The 17,446-nt window shown below is 39.5% G+C and overlaps 2 protein-coding genes across 5 annotated transcripts; both read left to right on the top strand.

The window, feature by feature from the left end:
* Positions 1-464: 464 nt before the first annotated feature.
* Positions 465-13,927, top strand: bmal2 (basic helix-loop-helix ARNT like 2). Of its 3 annotated transcripts, none has more exons than XM_068722682.1 (17): positions 465-812; positions 4,030-4,153; positions 4,251-4,310; positions 4,428-4,469; positions 4,662-4,819; positions 6,059-6,138; positions 6,485-6,577; positions 7,083-7,200; positions 7,343-7,492; positions 7,983-8,226; positions 8,482-8,588; positions 8,955-9,105; positions 9,215-9,285; positions 9,378-9,492; positions 9,682-9,772; positions 10,549-10,648; positions 10,744-13,927. In XM_068722682.1, the coding sequence occupies exons 1-17, from the start codon at positions 755-757 to the stop codon at positions 10,899-10,901; spliced, it is 1,920 nt and encodes a 639-aa protein (XP_068578783.1). In that variant the 5' UTR covers positions 465-754; the 3' UTR covers positions 10,902-13,927. The 3 variants fall into 3 exon arrangements, with proteins under 3 accessions (XP_068578783.1, XP_068578781.1, XP_068578782.1); XM_068722680.1 differs by having other exon boundaries at positions 4,027-4,153; XM_068722681.1 differs by having other exon boundaries at positions 466-812; positions 4,027-4,153; positions 9,381-9,492.
* A 205-nt stretch (positions 13,928-14,132) lies between these two features.
* Positions 14,133-16,871, top strand: si:ch211-245j22.3 (uncharacterized protein LOC563798 homolog). 2 transcript variants are annotated; one of them, XM_068722685.1, is made up of 5 exons: positions 14,133-14,315; positions 14,969-15,101; positions 15,277-15,426; positions 15,514-15,619; positions 15,997-16,871. In XM_068722685.1, exons 1-5 carry the CDS (start codon positions 14,197-14,199, stop codon positions 16,131-16,133), a joined length of 645 nt encoding a protein of 214 aa, XP_068578786.1. In that variant the 5' UTR covers positions 14,133-14,196; the 3' UTR covers positions 16,134-16,871. The 2 variants fall into 2 exon arrangements, with proteins under 2 accessions (XP_068578786.1, XP_068578784.1); XM_068722683.1 differs by having other exon boundaries at positions 15,274-15,426.
* The last annotated feature ends 575 nt before the right edge of the window (positions 16,872-17,446 follow it).

Below are 17,446 nucleotides of genomic sequence, written 5' to 3'. Positions count from 1 at the left end.
ATGTCAGGTGAGGTGAGGAGCATCTGATGAAAATAAAACATGTTTGCGAAGTTACTCATATCAGTGCTCGGTATCGGCAAGCACTCAAATGTAATTGCTTGTACTTGGTCTGAAAAAAGTGGTGTCAGTGCATCCCCTCTCTGGAGGGGCGCCTCTGCAATGTCTCAAAAAGGCCCTGCCACAGCAGGCGGGTTAATTCAACACAAGTGCCACAAGAGAGAGTCCATTATTTTAGTTTAAATTATAAGAATAAACTTGATGAGGGAGAATAGCTTTATATTGTTTACCTACTTATTTATTTTACGTTATTGTTCCCAATTCATTTTCTTTATTATTAGAATTAGTGAATTGTTCAGACCCCGGTGCATCATACCACTTGGTGGCGGTAATGCACCACTAAGTTGTTTGCCAACCGACATAAAACGTAAAGAGGAAGAAAGAGAAATTCCATGGAGCTGCAGCGAGCTGCAGTGGTGATTTAGTTGCGGTTATAGGAGGAGACTATTTCCTGTTTTCCGCATTTCCCCCAGTTCTCTGCTCTGTCCTGATTGCACCGCATACGACCTCGTCGGTGCTCCCTCTTCTTTTCTGCATATAGAGGATATAAAGCAGTTGTGCAACATTCTGCCGCCGTCTCGACTCCCCCACAATATGTCCTATTAACACAGCAACATCCCGGAGTAACGTCAGTCGACTGTCTCATCCATGCATTGGAGTCCTGGGCCCCAGCGCTCCCCCGGCTCCGACTCCAGCCATGTCGGCCTGGAATACAGCGGCTGGCGGCGGTGACAGATCGAGAGTTGAACCGGCAGGTAATTAAAATCCTACTTAAGCTGGTCACCAGTTTGAATATTGAAGCTGGGTGAGGCAACGTATGCGCGGCATTGAGATGTATCAGATTAAAGAGAAGCGCAGTGGTGTGTTTATGTTTTTAAAATCTCTCGGTTGACTGTAACTCCGCGCTACTCCAAAACTAGGTCAGTAGATCAGTAGAGCAAACTCTCCATCAGCGCCATTTATGTAACACTGCGCGATGTTTATCATGTCAACCGCGTATTGTGCATAACATGACTAACGTTACATCGCGACTTGTTATCAATGACAACATGAATGACATGTACATCGTATATGGAGAGTTAGTCTTAACCTAAACGACTGAAACACGCAAATGTTAGCCATGGTAGCAAGAGCTGTTTACCAAGTCTGTCAGAGGCGGTTTTACAGGCCATGGTGAATGTCACTGTATATTATTCTTGCTCATGCTTTCCGTACCTATACACAGTCCATGTTTCCGACACAGACTAGTGTCAAACTAGTGCTTGTTGCATGCAATTTCTACTTGTCAACATATATTGAGCTGCCATTTAATTATAATGACTGAAATCACTAAGGCCAAGTCCAACTTCATCTCACTTGTCGAAATAAACACAAGTTATAGTTGTAAACATAAATCTATGGTAATCTGTCAAAGGACCATCCTATATTTATGACCACATATCAGACTTCAGGTTAACAGAGAAATCAAACTGTGCGAATCTATGGCCTGAAGGTTTTCAATGTCCTGTGATCACAATCAGCAATCTTATCCATTATGCATGTTTTAGACATGCATGTTACATTTATGAGATGTATTCAACGTTACAATATTCTTCCTGCAGAAAAAGGCTAAGATACTGTATTTTGCATTAAGACAATGATTAAAGGCTTAATGGTATTGCATGGTAGTTACAAATGTGTAGATTGAACAAAAGGATCATTAACTTTAATTTGATAATTGCTCAGATGGCCCCTTTTTATATACTACTGCCAATTGATTTTTTAAAAACCTCTGACTGACAAAAAAAAAAGCTTGAATCAATAGTGGATAATGTTTTTTCAAGGTCAATGTGCGTACATTCATTGTTAAGGAGTTAAACTATGTATTTTTGTAAATAACACATTGTAAACTACAAAACAAAGCTTAATATGGAGACTGCTGAAATACTTGACAAAATATTAGTCTTGATGGACTAAATGTTTTTGTCAAAGGTAAACACCAGTTGCTAAACATAAAATTGTGGTTAAGGGTACTGATTGAAACCATTTTTGAGTACTAGTCTATCCTCAGAGAGATGAATAAAGTATTCGTGCTTTCAGTAAACTTATGGGAAACTACTGGAACATCAGCAAGCAGACAAAAAAAGCAACAACTCCTCATAATTGAGAAGCTGGAATCAATTAATATTTGACATTTTTGCTCAGTCAAATGACAAATTGATTCATTGTTTTAGAATACTCCATTTTAGTAGGCTTTTAACATATCGTTGCTCATAAAGCAAGCGGTGAGGAAGCTTTGCTGTTAGAGTAATAAGATGGCTGCCACTTTTAAAAGTGTCTGTCAATTAGAGAAGGGTATGTTAGGTGCCCAGTCAGGATGCACCAGTGGACCTTTCAAAGTGACTATATGGAACTAGTAATCTAAAGAGGATCTTAATTTGTATTTTTATATAAGCAGTTCAACACAAATAATCCTATACCATGTGAACAATGTGTCTACTAAAAAGAAGAATATAGTCAATTCTTCTCCTTGTCCATATTGAGATTACTTTTCCATACAACATGGTTTCTCTGTATAACAAAACACTAATTGGTATTAACTAAGCATGCCGTTACTGTGTGTTAAAATAGCGTAAATGTGTTATAGAATCAAGCTATTGTGTTGGCAACCATGAAACACTCTGGTCTTACTGCCCGGATCCCAGATGTTTGTGTGATGCTTAAATAAATATAGATATGTATTCATATTTATATAAATAAATTCCTTGACACTAGTATGTGTAATGTTTAGTGTTGAGAGATGAGAGATGCAGCCAATAAATATCAGCTTTTAGCCGAAATCTACTTCCATTTTCATATATATATATATATATATATATATATATATATATATATATATATATATATATATATATATATATATATAACTTGAAATTTCAGCCAATCAGCCTTTTTGTTGTGATGCTGTTACTGTGTGACACATACAGTATAGCTCATGGGTTTATTCAAGTGCAGCAGATGCTCATTGATGGGTTGAGTTAATGAGCAAGTTAATTAACACGTGAGAACAGGAGGGAAGGATTATGGGAGTTGGCAGAGGGATGTCCAGCCATCTAGTTGCCTTCACTGTGAAGCTTAGTTTATACTTGCGGTAGTGAAATCAGCGCGAGGCGTGCGCCAGAAAATCTTGCTCTAATACATGTAATACTTGACTTTTTTCTTTACAGGCCTTGTACAAAGACAATAAAGTAGGTATTGAATATGAGATATGAGTTTACAGTTAATTACAATCCCTCCTCCGGATTGTGGAGGTTGATTTATGACTTTTTGCCGGTTTCACCAAGTCTATGGGCATATGGGTTACACTGGTTGTCTTTTTGATTCCTCACTGTTCATTTTGTTTGTACGCCCTTTGGCATTTCGGAGAATATATAGTATAAACGCTTCCGTTCATGCTCGGAGCTCACACGCCGTCCGCTGAGGCTCGCGCTACAACTCCGAGCGCGAGTGTAAACAAATCTTAACCCTCTAATCCAACAGATCTTGACAGGGGAAGGGGGATTAAAAATCAGGTTGTTCCTGATCTGTTAATGGCTATTTGGGTCACAGGGTCTGTAGAACAGAGAAAATAGGTGCCATTGGTATCAGCTGTATTTGGTCCGTCTTGTGCCGTTCTCTCGAGTTTCTCTCCCAACCATTCTTCTGAGGCCATGACTAAATCACAGTCACGGCAGCTCCACATTAATCAGAATATACACTAGGCTGCAGTAAGGGAGACAGCAGAGATGCAATGACTTGTCTGTAGTCTCTGACCAGCTCCACCACAGCAGCTTGGACAAGCATCAACATTCAGGCATTGACAGCATGCATGTTTTTGTAGCATACATGGATTGTTTTTAGCTGGGCTGAGACATAGGGCCGAAAGGATTAGCTGAGCAGCTGAGATGACAGCATCGAGTCCTACTGTTCATTGTGTCTTGTGTGTTTCAGAAGAGGTGCTGGTTAAAGAAAACCAAAGTTCAGTTTCTTTGCCCAGCGCGATGACCCCATCCTCAGCTGTTGATATGCCCTTCAGCACAGAGATACCCCGGAAGCGCAAGGGCTGCATGGACAACCAGTAAGTAGTGTGATTGCTCTAATTTGGCTCACAGAAAATCTTTTGAATCAGGTGACCTTAATTGTTGCAAGTTGCCATTGATGAATTTTCTTCCTAGGGATACAAAATCTGTTTCTATGGATATGGATATGGAAGATATGGAAGATGAGCAAAACGGGTACTGTGTGCTAATAAAGAAGTTTCAGAGCTGACCTGTTTATTTTGGGCCTTTCTGCATTTACATATTGTTGCTTTGCATAAATACATTTCAAATGTGTGTTTTTCTGCACTACAGGTCAGATGGAGAGGACCGACATGGCAAAATTAAATGCTTCAGGTCGGTTAAATGTGACACCATCACATTTATAACATTCCTATGTTCTTCTAATATTATCATCAATCTTAAAATATGATATATTTATATGTATTTATATAATATCATGCAATATTTTACAGGTTGAGATAGTCTGTAAATTGAAAGGAGAAATTATTAACTGTCTGAATTATTTCTTATTTAATGTCTCTGCAGAGAGCCGCATAGCCAAATTGAGAAGAGGAGACGGGACAAAATGAACAATCTCATTGACAAACTGTCAGCCATGATCCCTTCTTGTAACCCCATGTCCCGTAAACTGGACAAACTCACTGTGCTCAGAATGGCAGTGCAGCACCTCAAATCTCTTAAAGGTATAAAGAAAATTAGTTATTTTTTATGTGGATGTCCCATCAGTGGTGATGATAAATGTAGGTTATTGTAAAATAGTTAATTCCCCTGTGCTGCCCCGCCTATTTTTTCCCCTTCTGGTTCGAATGCATTTGTGTTTGTTCCCGTTCCAGTTGAGCGCTTATTGCGGTTTAGACAATGTTCATATTTGGGAACTTTCAGCAGCTACAAAGCGGCAATCAGATGGTTTTACAGTACCACATCCAACAGCGACTAGGAAGATGAAACATGAAAATGGCCTGAAATCACATATGAGAACATTTTGAATTACTTTATTGTGTCTCTTGGTGTAGATGCGAGCAGCCTTCCTCTGGCTGAATAGCTGAGTCAGCCAAAACAGACAGGCGCATTTCAGAAGCAACCCAAAAGCGTCTTTCTGTTCTGCTTTGCTAAAAGCGCTATTTCAGTCCAGAAACGACATGTGCCTGAGGTTAGCACAACAAGCCCAGTCCGCTTCTACACACACACACACACACACACACACACACACACACACACACACACACACACACACACACACACACACACACACAGAGACAGAGAGAAAGAGAAAGAGAAAGAGAGAGAGACGGTGTGTCAGCTTTGCTTCACCTTTTTAGGTATATGTATGTGAATGGAAACACTCGGTTAGCCCGTTTATAAACAAACATCATGGCAATTACATTGTCGTGTGGGTTATTATTAATGCAGTATTAATACAGATTTAGCGCCGTGACATCGTCTGCACAGGTAGCTAATATTGGCAATTTTTTTAATTTGCCAAAATATGTCAAAATGACAGATGCCGATTCAGCTAGTTTGCGTAAAATGAAACCGGTTGAAGTTCTTAGACCTGACCGGCAAACCGGAAATCAACCCAACTCTATTTGGAGGAAATTTGAAAGTGAGCACACACACAACTTCATAATAATCTCTGACTGAACAGGAAAGGTATGGCAGGTTCAAGTTGATCGAGGAAGTGTGTCTGTAAACAGTGACGGACAGTTTGGGTAATCATTTTACGATTTGTCTTAATGTTTTGTTTTCACAAATTAAGTTTGGCTAACCCAAAGGTTTCTTCAAAACCTGTCTAATCGCATTAACTGCACGTGTTTCTTGCCCTGTCTAACATGTTTTTTAGCAATTTTATAATAATGCTGAACTGTTATATAGTAATCTCACCTTTGGACCGGCCGTGTAACAATTATTTTCCATGTTTTCAGGTTCAACAAGTTCTTTTTCCGAAGCCAGCTACAAGCCTTCATTCCTCCCCGACGAGGAGCTCAAACACCTTGTCCTCAAGGTAAACAACCTCAGACTTTAATGCCATGCTAGTGACAACACCCCTGCTTTACTGTGGGTTCTGTTCATCTGATACCAAAAAGCATATTGATAGCATGAGATGATACATTTTTTTTACATGCATTATATTTTTTGTTTTAATCACTGTGTAGACTCTTGTCTTTATAATTGATGTGCTGATTTTTCATGATAAGAATTTTAAATGATTCTGTTTAGTTTAAAAACTATATCAAATGCAATAGAATATATAAATAGAACAGAAATCTACTCAATGGCTTCTTACATTTGTCTTGACCATGTCATCACATTGGATCCCCTTATTTTCTCTCATGTTTTTTGTTGTGCAGGCTGCAGATGGGTTCCTGTTTGTAGTGGGCTGTGATCGTGGGAAAATTGTTTTTGTCTCAGAGTCCGTCACGAAGATGTTAAATTATAGTCGGGTAATGCTTTTACATTTGTTACTGTATCAGCAACGTCTTTGTTCATGTAAAACCCCAGACACACCAGATGGGTTGTGTTGTCGTGGCACCACTGTTAATGGACTAGAACCCACCAGGGCTATTATCATAAACTAATACCACCTGCACGTGCATGGGCCTGCAGCACCACATTTAGCGTTGTGTGAAAGTAACCCTCAGCAGACACACCTGGCTCCTTTGATGATGAAAAACACAGACGTTGGGCACAAGAGCACAGTGTACACACCATATTGTTTTGATTGACAAGAAAGTTTTGAGTGAGCTGTTGTATTTTCTCCCTCAATCTTACTTAAATCTAAATCCGCTACACACAGTATCTGGTGTGCTCTGGGGTCGACAGTCCTCAATCAAATATTTTGTTACATTTTGTATTTGTCAGCGGGAAATACCTTACATGCAGAATGGTTTTCACATTTATTTCCATGAGCATAGGCACAATGTTTAGGGCTGTTTGTTCTTTCTACAGGTGGAGCTGATTGGACAGAGCCTGTTTGATTACATACACCCAAAGGACATGGAAAAAGTGAAGGAGCAGCTGTCAGCTTCTGAATTATACCCTCGTGAACGCCTGATAGATGCTAAAAGTAAAGCAATTATTTCTGCTGTCTGTGTTTGTGAGAGAGAGAGAGAGAGAGAGAGAGAGAGAGAGAGAGAGAGAGAGAGAGAGAGAGAGAGAGAGAGAGAGAGAGAGAGAGCACACATGTAACACTCCTGTCATGTCTCCAGCGGGCCTGCAGGTCCAGGCTGACCTCCCAGTCGGTGCAGTGCGGCTGTATTCGGGTGCACGCCGCTCATTCTTCTGCCGCATGAAGTACAACAAGATTTCTGTCAAAGTGGAGGAGAAGGAATTCCAAGCAAGCACCTCCAAAAAGAAAGGTGGGAAAATGATCCAGTGGTCTATTCAGCAGATCACTTTTGTACAGTCAATATCTTTGGTTTTGGTCTAATATGATATTTATCGTACAGTTCTATTCACGAGAAGTATTAGTGTAAAGCAGAGGTTTTCGAACTGTGAGGCAGAGGTTTAGTGGAGGGAGCAGAGGGAGAGATGTGAGGCAAAGATAATTGACTTCACTTTCCAAAGTGAATTGCACAATTTGAGTTAAAAATCTGACGATTCCTCAGTCATCAGTCACTTTGATCAAATCTTTATACACTATGGGATGTCCGTTGTGAATAAACGTCCAGAAAATCTACAGAGAAAACAGAAAAATTTGCTCTATGGCTCTATTACCTGAGAATCATCGTGTTTTGAAGTGATCTTCAGTATCAAAGTAGTTCGCTGATTGCAAAGATGAGCTGCTAATAGCTATATATATATATATATATATAAAAAATTGTGATTTATGTCTGCGTGTTCCTACAGAGTCGCAGAAGTACTGCACGGTCCACTGCACAGGCTACATGCGCAGCTGGCCTACCAGTCAGGTTGGAGCAGAGGGGGAGGGCGAGGCAGACAAGCAGGATAGCTCTCACTTCAGCTGCCTGGTAGCGATGGGACGCGTACACTCCCATTCATCTCCCCAGGTTAATGGAGAAGTCTGCGTTAAACCCACGGAGTTCTTCACACGTTATGCTATGGATGGCAAATTCACCTTTGTCGATCAAAGGTAGAATTTAATTTCAATTAAGGGGTTGTAGAGGGTTGTAATGTCTTGGTGCATAGCTTTGAGAACATGTACAATTATTGAGACATTTTAAATATCTTCCATTTACATTTCAAAATGTCTTTGATACTGATGTCAATATGAAAGCAATTATTTCAAGTATTTTAGATAATACAGTGGTTGTCTAAAAGCAATTCATACGAGCATGAAACGCTTTTATGCTCTTTTAACACTTCCATTTCAATTTTCTTCCTGCAGAGCCACAACCATTCTCGGTTATCTTCCCCAAGAATTGCTTGGGACATCATGCTATGAGTACTTCCATCAAGACGACTTACCGCATTTAGCTGACAAGCATCGAAAAGGCAAATAACACTTCATTGACCTCACACCGTTTATCTTTTTTGTAATTGTCTTGGATCCTTTATTATTATTTTTAAATGTCTGCCAAGATGATACCTACATTCTTGAATTATCTAGGTCTATTTAGGTCAAATTTGAATTCACAATTTAGCTGATGTGTTGATGAAGAGGCAAATCACCTATTGAATTTCTGCACATCTGACGTTTACTCCAGGAGGTCAATATGCTGCAAAATTGTGATGGGTTCCCTTTTGGTGTTTGGCAGAGAACACCTTTTGGTTTGGTGTTCTCTGCCTTAAACAGATCATATTGATGCTTCACTTTATGTTTAGTCCTCTAACTCTCCCTCTCATTGTTTTCCTTCACAGTGCTGCGGAGTAAAGACAAAATAGAGACAAACTGCTATAAATTCAAAACAAAAAATGGCTCTTTCGTCACTCTGCAAAGTCAGTGGTTTAGTTTTGTAAATCCCTGGACAAAAGAAGTAGAATACATAGTTTCAACTAACACGGTTAAATCGTGAGTATATGCTTCAGTCCCTTTGTGCGTTACCTAGATATCTTTGTTCCAAAGATAGACACATTGTACATTAATCTGCACTTCACCTGTGTTTTCGTCCCACGACAAGGTGCGATCACAGTCGAACCAGTTGTTCAGGAAACAAGTCTGAACAGCCGAGCAATTACACGACTTCTGATGGTCAGTTAAAATGAAGAAAGATCTAGTATATATAGTTGCACACTGCAAAGCCCATGTCTGTTCATTTCACTCTTAACTGTCTTTTCTGCTAGAAGATGGCAAGAAGTCCCTTCCAGTTATACCAGGCATCTCCACCACGTCTGGAGCTATGATTTATGCTGGGAGCATTGGGACCCAGATTGCCAATGAGCTGCTGGATTACAACAGGTGTGGCCTCGCAAGAGAGCAAGGCCTCTTTACTTTATCTTACAGCGATAGAGATAAGTAAATCTGACAATTACAAATTAAAGTAATTCAGTCTTTTTTTGCCACAATTGCTGTGCTTATAAGTTGTTGACGATGTTACTTCTGTTACTACTGCAGTTTTTAAGTGGATTTGTGTCCGTGTTTCTTTAGGATGAACTCATCACCTTCCAGTGGTAGCGTCAGCCCATTCAGTCTACCACGCGATAAGTGTCCGCAAACTCACAATCAAATCAGCAACAATGTAATTTCATGTACAAGCATATCTGTATTTGGTGCATCAGTCTCAAATGCTTTTCTATTCACAAAACTGCAGGATGCTTTTCAGACTAGCTCATTCCAAAACTGCTGAGTGTAATTTATGAAATAAAAAACAATATATGTGTTTAGTTGTAGGGGTTTAGGCCTACATTAAAGTGTAATTTGGACACTGCTACTTGTTGGAAATCCACTTGAATTGAAGTTCAGTCAAACAACTTACTACTATAAGTTGAAATGACACCAAATCAATGTGGACATTATTGTTTTTGCCCCATTATTTTTTGCAAAATGCAATAGAAATACCTTTCACTACCTGAATAAGGTGTAAATTATATCTAAAAAAATTGTTGTAGAATGGGAAGTATGCCGAACATTTGATATGAAATGCAGAAATCTAATCTTAAATCCCTCCAATGATTTACACCTAGCTGATTTTTTCTTTTCTTTTATATATATATATATATTTAATAAAACCAAGCACAAAAACATGTTTCAAGTTGGCATTCTGGCTAAAGAAGCTTTGTCTGGTTTTGATGTTTAAACATCTCACAGTAATGGCAAAAGATTTCCGTAGAAAAACCATAAACTAATACAATTACCGCTGTATGTACTGGGGAATTATGGTGAATTTCCTGCAAAGGTTGGAAGGCATAGTTGGGCCTGCACAGAATTTAGTTTTTCCTCTTTTTTTACATCATGACTTCACTTCTGCCATGTTCCTGCTATAGGGTTATAATTTTCTCTTCTTTTGGTCGTAAGGTGCCAAATGGAGAGGCAACAGATATGGAGATTCCAGGAAAGTCCAGCTCAGAAGATGAGCCCCAGGGAGCTGCATTCTCAGGGGCAGAATCACTCATGGGTACTCTCACTGCTCCGGTTGATGTTGAGATTTTAGTTATCTCCTCTTATAAATCCATTCATTTTCTTCCTTTCTTTCACCCTATCTCACATCAGAAGAGAACTCCCAGCTGGATTTGGACAGCGTGGTTGGACCGGGCCTTAGTAGCCTTAGCAATGACGAAGCAGCCATGGCAGTGTTCATGAGCCTCCTGGAGACGGACACAAACTTGGGCGAGGCTGTGGACTTGGAAGAGATGCCCTGGTCTTTATAGAATCTGCTCTTACAGTGTGACGCTGTAGCACTGTGAAAAACACCAGGACATAATTTTTGTGATGGGAAATGCTTCAATGCTTTTCTGTAAGACAGCATTCCTTTTTGTTGATAGTTTTTTAACCTTTTTCCACCTAAGCTGTGTAGTCTTGGCTGCTCTAACAGGGAGCGGGATCGACAACAACAAAAGACACCTTGTTGTTGGAAGGAGGATGTGCCTCTAAAGCCTTACAGCGGTTTGCCTTCCCTGAAACGCTGTTCTTCACCGCTCTCCTCACATCTACTGGCATCCTCTGTTTAACTGAGGAGGGCTCATAAGGTTGAAGAACCCATGAACACAAATGGCATGACGGGACTCTCCTCCACCTACAATTGAACGGGTTAGGAGTGATGACACAAAAAAACAAACACCAAACAATTGCACTGAATCGATTTCATGTTTTTTTTAAAAGGTTGTATTTCGATTTGACCTGGCCCATCTCTGTTACCCCTCAGGATCCAAGCCGTTGGTAGCCAGTGTGTACCACGGCAGACCACACTTCCATAACCTCTAACTTTGAGTCACCTAATGGTGTGACGCTCAGAGATTTTCTCTTGTCAGTATCTGAACATTCGCCATGAAAACAATACAGCAACCTCCTACCTTGTACACTGACTTGAAAAAACTGTATATGTGTGAATTTGGTGTGGTTGCAAACACCATGTCTTCAAACTATATCTGTCTTAAAGGGATAGTTTGTATGAAAATAATATTTTAGTATGTACCCTTGTATAGATATTAATCCCTCAATGTTGGCTGCCCTTGATTGGATTTGTCCTAGCTTTGAACATTAAATATTTATTGGCAGAGATGATCCACCTACATACATTTGTCAGAGAGCAGCCAGTTTTGATGGTTGACCATTCATGAATCAATAGGGCTTTCTGAGCACTATAGTAATACTTCATGTAAAGTGAAACTTTAGAGGTGCTACAATGGAGGTTTGGCATCAAACCCCTTTCACATTTTAGCCATTTTATCAAAACATGTTTGAGGTTGATCTCTGAGTCTGATGGTAGAAGTGTTAACTCAGGGAGTGATGGAAACAGAGCCGCCCCGTTTAAACATAGAATGACACAGTTCTGAGTAACTGTAGCAGTATTTTGTCCTCCAGTTCAACATTTTACATACTTACCTCGAACTGTATATTGATAGAGTCTGTACTTGTTCACCTGTGAATCTGTGTTCTTACATTTATTGTCAGCTTTATACTCTTGCAGGTAAGCCATAACTTTAGCTGTTTTTTCATCATATATGTACTGACAATTTTTAAAAAGACATGGTCCTTTTTAGTTGCTTTCTAACTCCATGCAAGTGTCCCTCCCATAACATGCATGACTCTAAAACTCCAGAAGGCAGACGATTATACTGCTGGCTTGAAATATATCACATTTGGTGAGAACTGTGGATCCCTTTTGCAATTTACCTCATGCAGAATTGTTTTGTTTTTTTCCCTCATTTTTACAATTGTACTTTTTTTACTAACAAAACATTGACAGTCATCATGTCATGATTAATATGTTAGTGACCCATTGTTGAGAATCATGTGGTAGCCAGATGGCCTTATGGGTGAATATAAGGTACAAATGTAGAATTACCCAAGTATGTCACATACACATTTGTCACATCAGCCTTGCTGATGCCAAATTATACGAACATTATATACATCGTTTAAGTTGAAGGAAATTGTTGTATTGGTTTGTTTAAAACTATTTGATTCTGGGCTTATTTGATACCCTTTTGACTGTTTGTTGCATTTATCACATTTCTTTTACCTGAATGATTTTGAGTTTTGTACATTACTGGAGTCTCAGTGGGAGTGTACTGAAAAAACTGAGTACATGTAAGCTTCATTTTGAGATTTTGTAAAAAGTGTTTCAACCACATACCTAAACCAGTCAGTCAAAAATATCTGTTGTATTGCTACCAAAATATACAATACATGGAACTGTGTAGCTTTCATGCCATCATTCATATTGGTGTCTCGGGACACGATTTATAGTCACCTCATGAGGACTGTTAAGACTTTACCAATAAGAACTCTTGAAGACAAGAGTTGTGAATTGAAGAAAACTGTCTTTTCTTTATCTAATGCTTGAATAATGAGCCAGTGGATGGACCAGCTGAGCTCACAAAGACCCTCCTGCCTGTGTCCGAAGTGCCTTTGGACATGTCTGCTCGGACACTCGATAAACCTGTGTTGCTTATGGAGACCGCCTCGCACCTGGTAACCTCCACAGACTGAAAGGAGGGCTAAAATGTATCATTGGATTGACTTGACGCATACTGTGCACATCGTGAATGAAGCGGAAGCCTGTTGACGGATAAAACAGAAATTGTACTGTACATGTTGGCTTGGTAGTGAGCACTCTCTCACTACCTAACCAAACAAACAGAGCTACGGAGTCGTGCCATAGACACAGGCTGGTCTTTTTAAAGGCAACAAGTCCATTTTGTATTGTTATTTTTGTCCCTCTTGTTCCTCTGGTTTAATCATTGTACTGTATTGGTTGTAATTTCCCCCTGAAATCTAAAACATTGCTTCCACTTCGGCTTAATTGGTGGTGACAGAGATAATACACCTTGCTGAGAGGTCACATATGTTTCCCTTCTCTCTCTGTTTGAAATACAAGCGTTTTTAAGAAAGGGAACATTATGTTTTGAATTGATGCCTGGCTTTGTTACTAGTTGCATGAACATTTTTGTACAATGTATTAGTTGCATCAATAGAAATGGAAAGTTGAAACAGACTGATGACACAGGCAACTATCGCTGCACAGGAGGGAGGACATTAATCATATTTTGGGCTGTTGGCAGCTTGTTACTGCCTCCATTGTACCACTTCCTGCCACTCTAAATTTATTCGTGTTTGATTTTTTTTGGCCCCAGAGGAAGCCCTTACTGTATATGTCTATTGCTGCTATGCTATCAACATGTCTGGACTTTCTTATTGTCATGTTGTTAATAAATATTAGTTTAACAAACCATCAACGGGAACTTGGGGCATATTTTCAGATACATACAGTATATTTGAAATTGAACAGAAAGACGGCACACTTTGTGAGCAGCCTCACTGAATTCAAAACATGAGGCCAATTGAGAAGCAGCAGTCTGCTTTATGAGTAATCACATTTGCCTACTTACAGCCTTCCTTTCTGTTCCACCCTCTGAGGAGATTAGCGTGAAGTAATTTAACAAATGTGGTACGGCATTGGTTGGTGCAATTAAGAGAGCATGGCATAAGCTGGGATTTGTTATGTATATAAAGTCAGTGGTAAATACAAAGCTGTTGCTCCTTTACAGAATGGGCCAAGCTGCTACTCTGCCTGGTAGGAGAGGGGGGTCTTATGTCACTGAGCTGTACGAGTGGTCCAGGTAAGATGTTCATTTGGCTTTTAAAATTGCCTACAGAGACGCTGTTAATTAAGTGTATATTCAGGTAGAAGATGCCTGTTAAAGTAAATGAAAGTTTGGAGGGAGTGGAGACGTGGCTCCACTCTGAGCAGTGAAAAGTTGTTACATGGGTAGCTTCAACTATAGATGTAGCTTAAACTGCAGATTTTTGAAGTAACATTCAAAAAGTATGCTACTAGGTCTCCTTTTGTTGTGTAGAATATGGTATTTTCCAGACAAATCTACAAAGCACATCCTTTGCCTTTTGTTTGTTTCGTTCTTTTTTTGTTTGTTTCTGTATTCAGTTGAGGAATAGTGTCTCTAGCCCTACTTTATTTCCGTGACTACACAGTGCTGATTTGCTTCACTTTGCCATGTTGTAGTGAAGTGGTTCAAAATCATTTGGCCTAATTGTCTTTGCACTCTAGTCTCAGGGTGTAAGCAAGCTTTCAAACACATGTAATCCCCACAGAGAAGGGATAGGTTGACCTTAATTCTTTTAATATCAAAGGACATGTTTCTTCTACAGGTCTGACCTTTTATCCAAACTGCCCCATGCTTTTTGTGTATTACAGCAACTGACATTGTTCTTCTCTCTTTATGAAACAAATGTGTTGTTTGTCTTTTTGTTATAGAAAGTTTATTAATGAATGTCCAAGTGGGCTGATCACTCTTCATGAGTTTCAAAGGCATTTCTGCAATGGAACAGTGGGCAGTGAGTCAGCTGAGTATGCAGAACAGATATTCCGCACGTTGGACAATAATGGGGTGAGCGAACTACACTGAATGACTTTACGCTGTATATCCCGTGAGTCTGGAGGGAATACTACAGCTGCAACAGGACAATAATAAATGCTGTATCGTAGTAATGCGACATAAAGTGACAACGATCAGGAACAATGAATAGCCAAACAAAGATGTTAATTGGGGCGCTTCTCAGCAGGACGGGGTGGTTGATTTCAGGGAGTATGTAGTGGCCATCAGCATGCTGATCGAGGGCTCGGCTGTTGAGAAGCTGCGGTGGTCATTCAAGCTCTATGACAAAGACAGAGACGGAGCCATTACCAGGGAAGAAATGCTGGACATCATGCAGGTACATACGATACGATATACTGATCATGAGATGGTACCACAGATGCATCTTTCTGTCCCACTGGTGTGTGTTTCCTTTTGTTCATAGGCTGTGTATAAGATGAGCGTGACAGCTGCTTTAACCAAACCCAACCCTCTTACAGCTGAGGAATGTACCAACAGGATATTTATGCGGTTAGATAAAGACAATAACGGTAAAGAAATGATTTTTCCTTTCTGTATGAAATCATGTTATGTATAGCATATGTATATATGTATGTATGTATATATTATTTTAGCATGGAACCAAATTCATTCACTTTGTATGTTTTCTCTCAATAAGCTGAACTCTTACAGATAATGGTTATGTTAAATGTACCTAAAAAATACCCCAAACACTCCATTATGAAAAAATAAAAACTCTGAAACTCTAAATTGACTTCTAAAATGTTTTTAACAGTTATTAAGTTCAAAACATTTAGCATGTATGCTAAAGCGTAGTGACTGCAAGTAGGGGAGTGAACCAAATGATACTGATAGTCTGTCCTCTGCTCTTTGTCTGCATCACTGTCTGTCCTTGTTATGTCTGTAGCCATCATCAGTCTGGAGGAGTTCATAGAGGGAGCACTGGATGATGATTGGATCAGGGAGATGCTGGAATGTGACCCCAGCACAGTGAAGGTGGAGAGGCCCCTGAGGAGTGACACCGCTTTGGGGGCCCATGGGTGACCCGGAGTGGGTTATTCTATTCACTGGAAGCAGAGGAATTGCCCAGTCAATGTTTGGAGTGAAATTTCGAGGAATCGTTACAGCATCACATCTTCTCTTCCCTATTACATCACAATAACTTAGAGATGGAGTTGAGGAACACTAGACATTTTAGACGTTGTCTTGTTAAGTTATCACAATATGAAAAGCATTCGTTTCTGCCTTGTTTTATTTTATATTATTTACTGTATTTTGGATCAATGTTTTGTTTTGTTCTTTGTTGTTGTTTTATTTGCTGCATTATTTGATTGTAGTTTTGATCGTTTCTGTGTCTCATCATCTCTCTTATAAAGTGGCCATCACGTGACAATGAAATTGTACTTGTCCTACTCATTTTATGTTATTACATATCCATTCTGCACTTGTGTCCAGATTAACTTTCACAAGGCTAAAGACCATAAATCAAATATAAATAAACATATTGTAATGTTTACTGCGCCTCTCAGTTTACCTTGACTGCCCTTTAACATCTGCCCTGATAGACTTGGTAGTCAACACATGTCTGCAGTAATTATCATTTCAAATGGAAATATTGTGCTTTTTACTCCGACACATTTACCAGATAGCTATAGTTACTAATTACTTTGCAGACTAACAATTTACTAACATACCACCAGATAAAAAAAATATGATGCGATGTTCTTAAAATGTAAGTTCTTAAAACTAGCTCTACCTTGATTAAATTTAGATGTATGCATCAGAAACAATAATCCTGCAATATACTATGTAACATAACATTCTGCATATTAAATGCATGTTGCTGTTGATGCTTCTGTACTTTTATTCAAATAAAACTTTGAATTCATAACTTCTAATTGTATTGAACTGTTTTTGCACAGTACAGGATAAAGGATACACTAAAGTCTAAAGACCACTTGATGTCGCCGGTGCTTCTTTTAAAGCTGAGACACAACAGGCTCCTCCCACACTTTGAGGACTATGCTGCTTTCAGGTTTTGGCAAAAACATGGAAAGTTTCCCTAATTATTGAGCTCAAAACGTTTAGGGCCGTCAAGCGACTGTTGATTGTGATTGATCCTGGTAGATATTATAATTTATTGTGATAAACAGACAAATAAAGATTAATCTCTTTTTAGGTAATTTTCGCGCCCTGTGCATTGCTGATGTCAACAGTGAACGGTTTTATACCACTAGAGTCTCTCATTTCCCATTTTCCCCGTGCTACAGAGAAGGCACCAGAACTCCCATCATGCGTTACATTCCTGCTCCAGAGCCAATCCACGCTGCAGCGGGGCGGGATGTTCCTGCCACGAC

Source organism: Cebidichthys violaceus, unplaced genomic scaffold (assembly GCF_023349555.1).
Source record: "Cebidichthys violaceus isolate CVI_PGR_0920_01 unplaced genomic scaffold, fCebVio1.0.p SCAF_3, whole genome shotgun sequence".
NCBI classification, from domain to species: Eukaryota; Metazoa; Chordata; class Actinopteri; order Perciformes; family Stichaeidae; genus Cebidichthys; species Cebidichthys violaceus.
The sequence above is the reverse complement of the archived record's forward strand: the minus strand, read 5'-3'. Positions and strand labels throughout refer to the sequence as shown.

Excerpts from the sequence above, each read along its gene's own strand:
- bmal2 (XM_068722680.1), top strand. The coding sequence starts at position 755 with ATGTCGGCCTGGAATACAGCGGCTGGCGGCGGTGACAGATCGAGAGTT. Across the intron at positions 813-4,026 it reads ATCGAGAGTTGAACCGGCAG|AAGAGGTGCTGGTTAAAGAA; the intron begins GTAATTAAAATC and ends TGTGTGTTTCAG. Across the intron at positions 9,286-9,377 it reads CAATTACACGACTTCTGATG|AAGATGGCAAGAAGTCCCTT; the intron begins GTCAGTTAAAAT and ends CTTTTCTGCTAG.
- si:ch211-245j22.3 (XM_068722683.1), top strand. The coding sequence starts at position 14,197 with ATGTATATAAAGTCAGTGGTAAATACAAAGCTGTTGCTCCTTTACAGA. Across the intron at positions 15,102-15,273 it reads GCACGTTGGACAATAATGGG|CAGGACGGGGTGGTTGATTT; the intron begins GTGAGCGAACTA and ends GGCGCTTCTCAG. Across the intron at positions 15,620-15,996 it reads GTTAGATAAAGACAATAACG|CCATCATCAGTCTGGAGGAG; the intron begins GTAAAGAAATGA and ends TTATGTCTGTAG.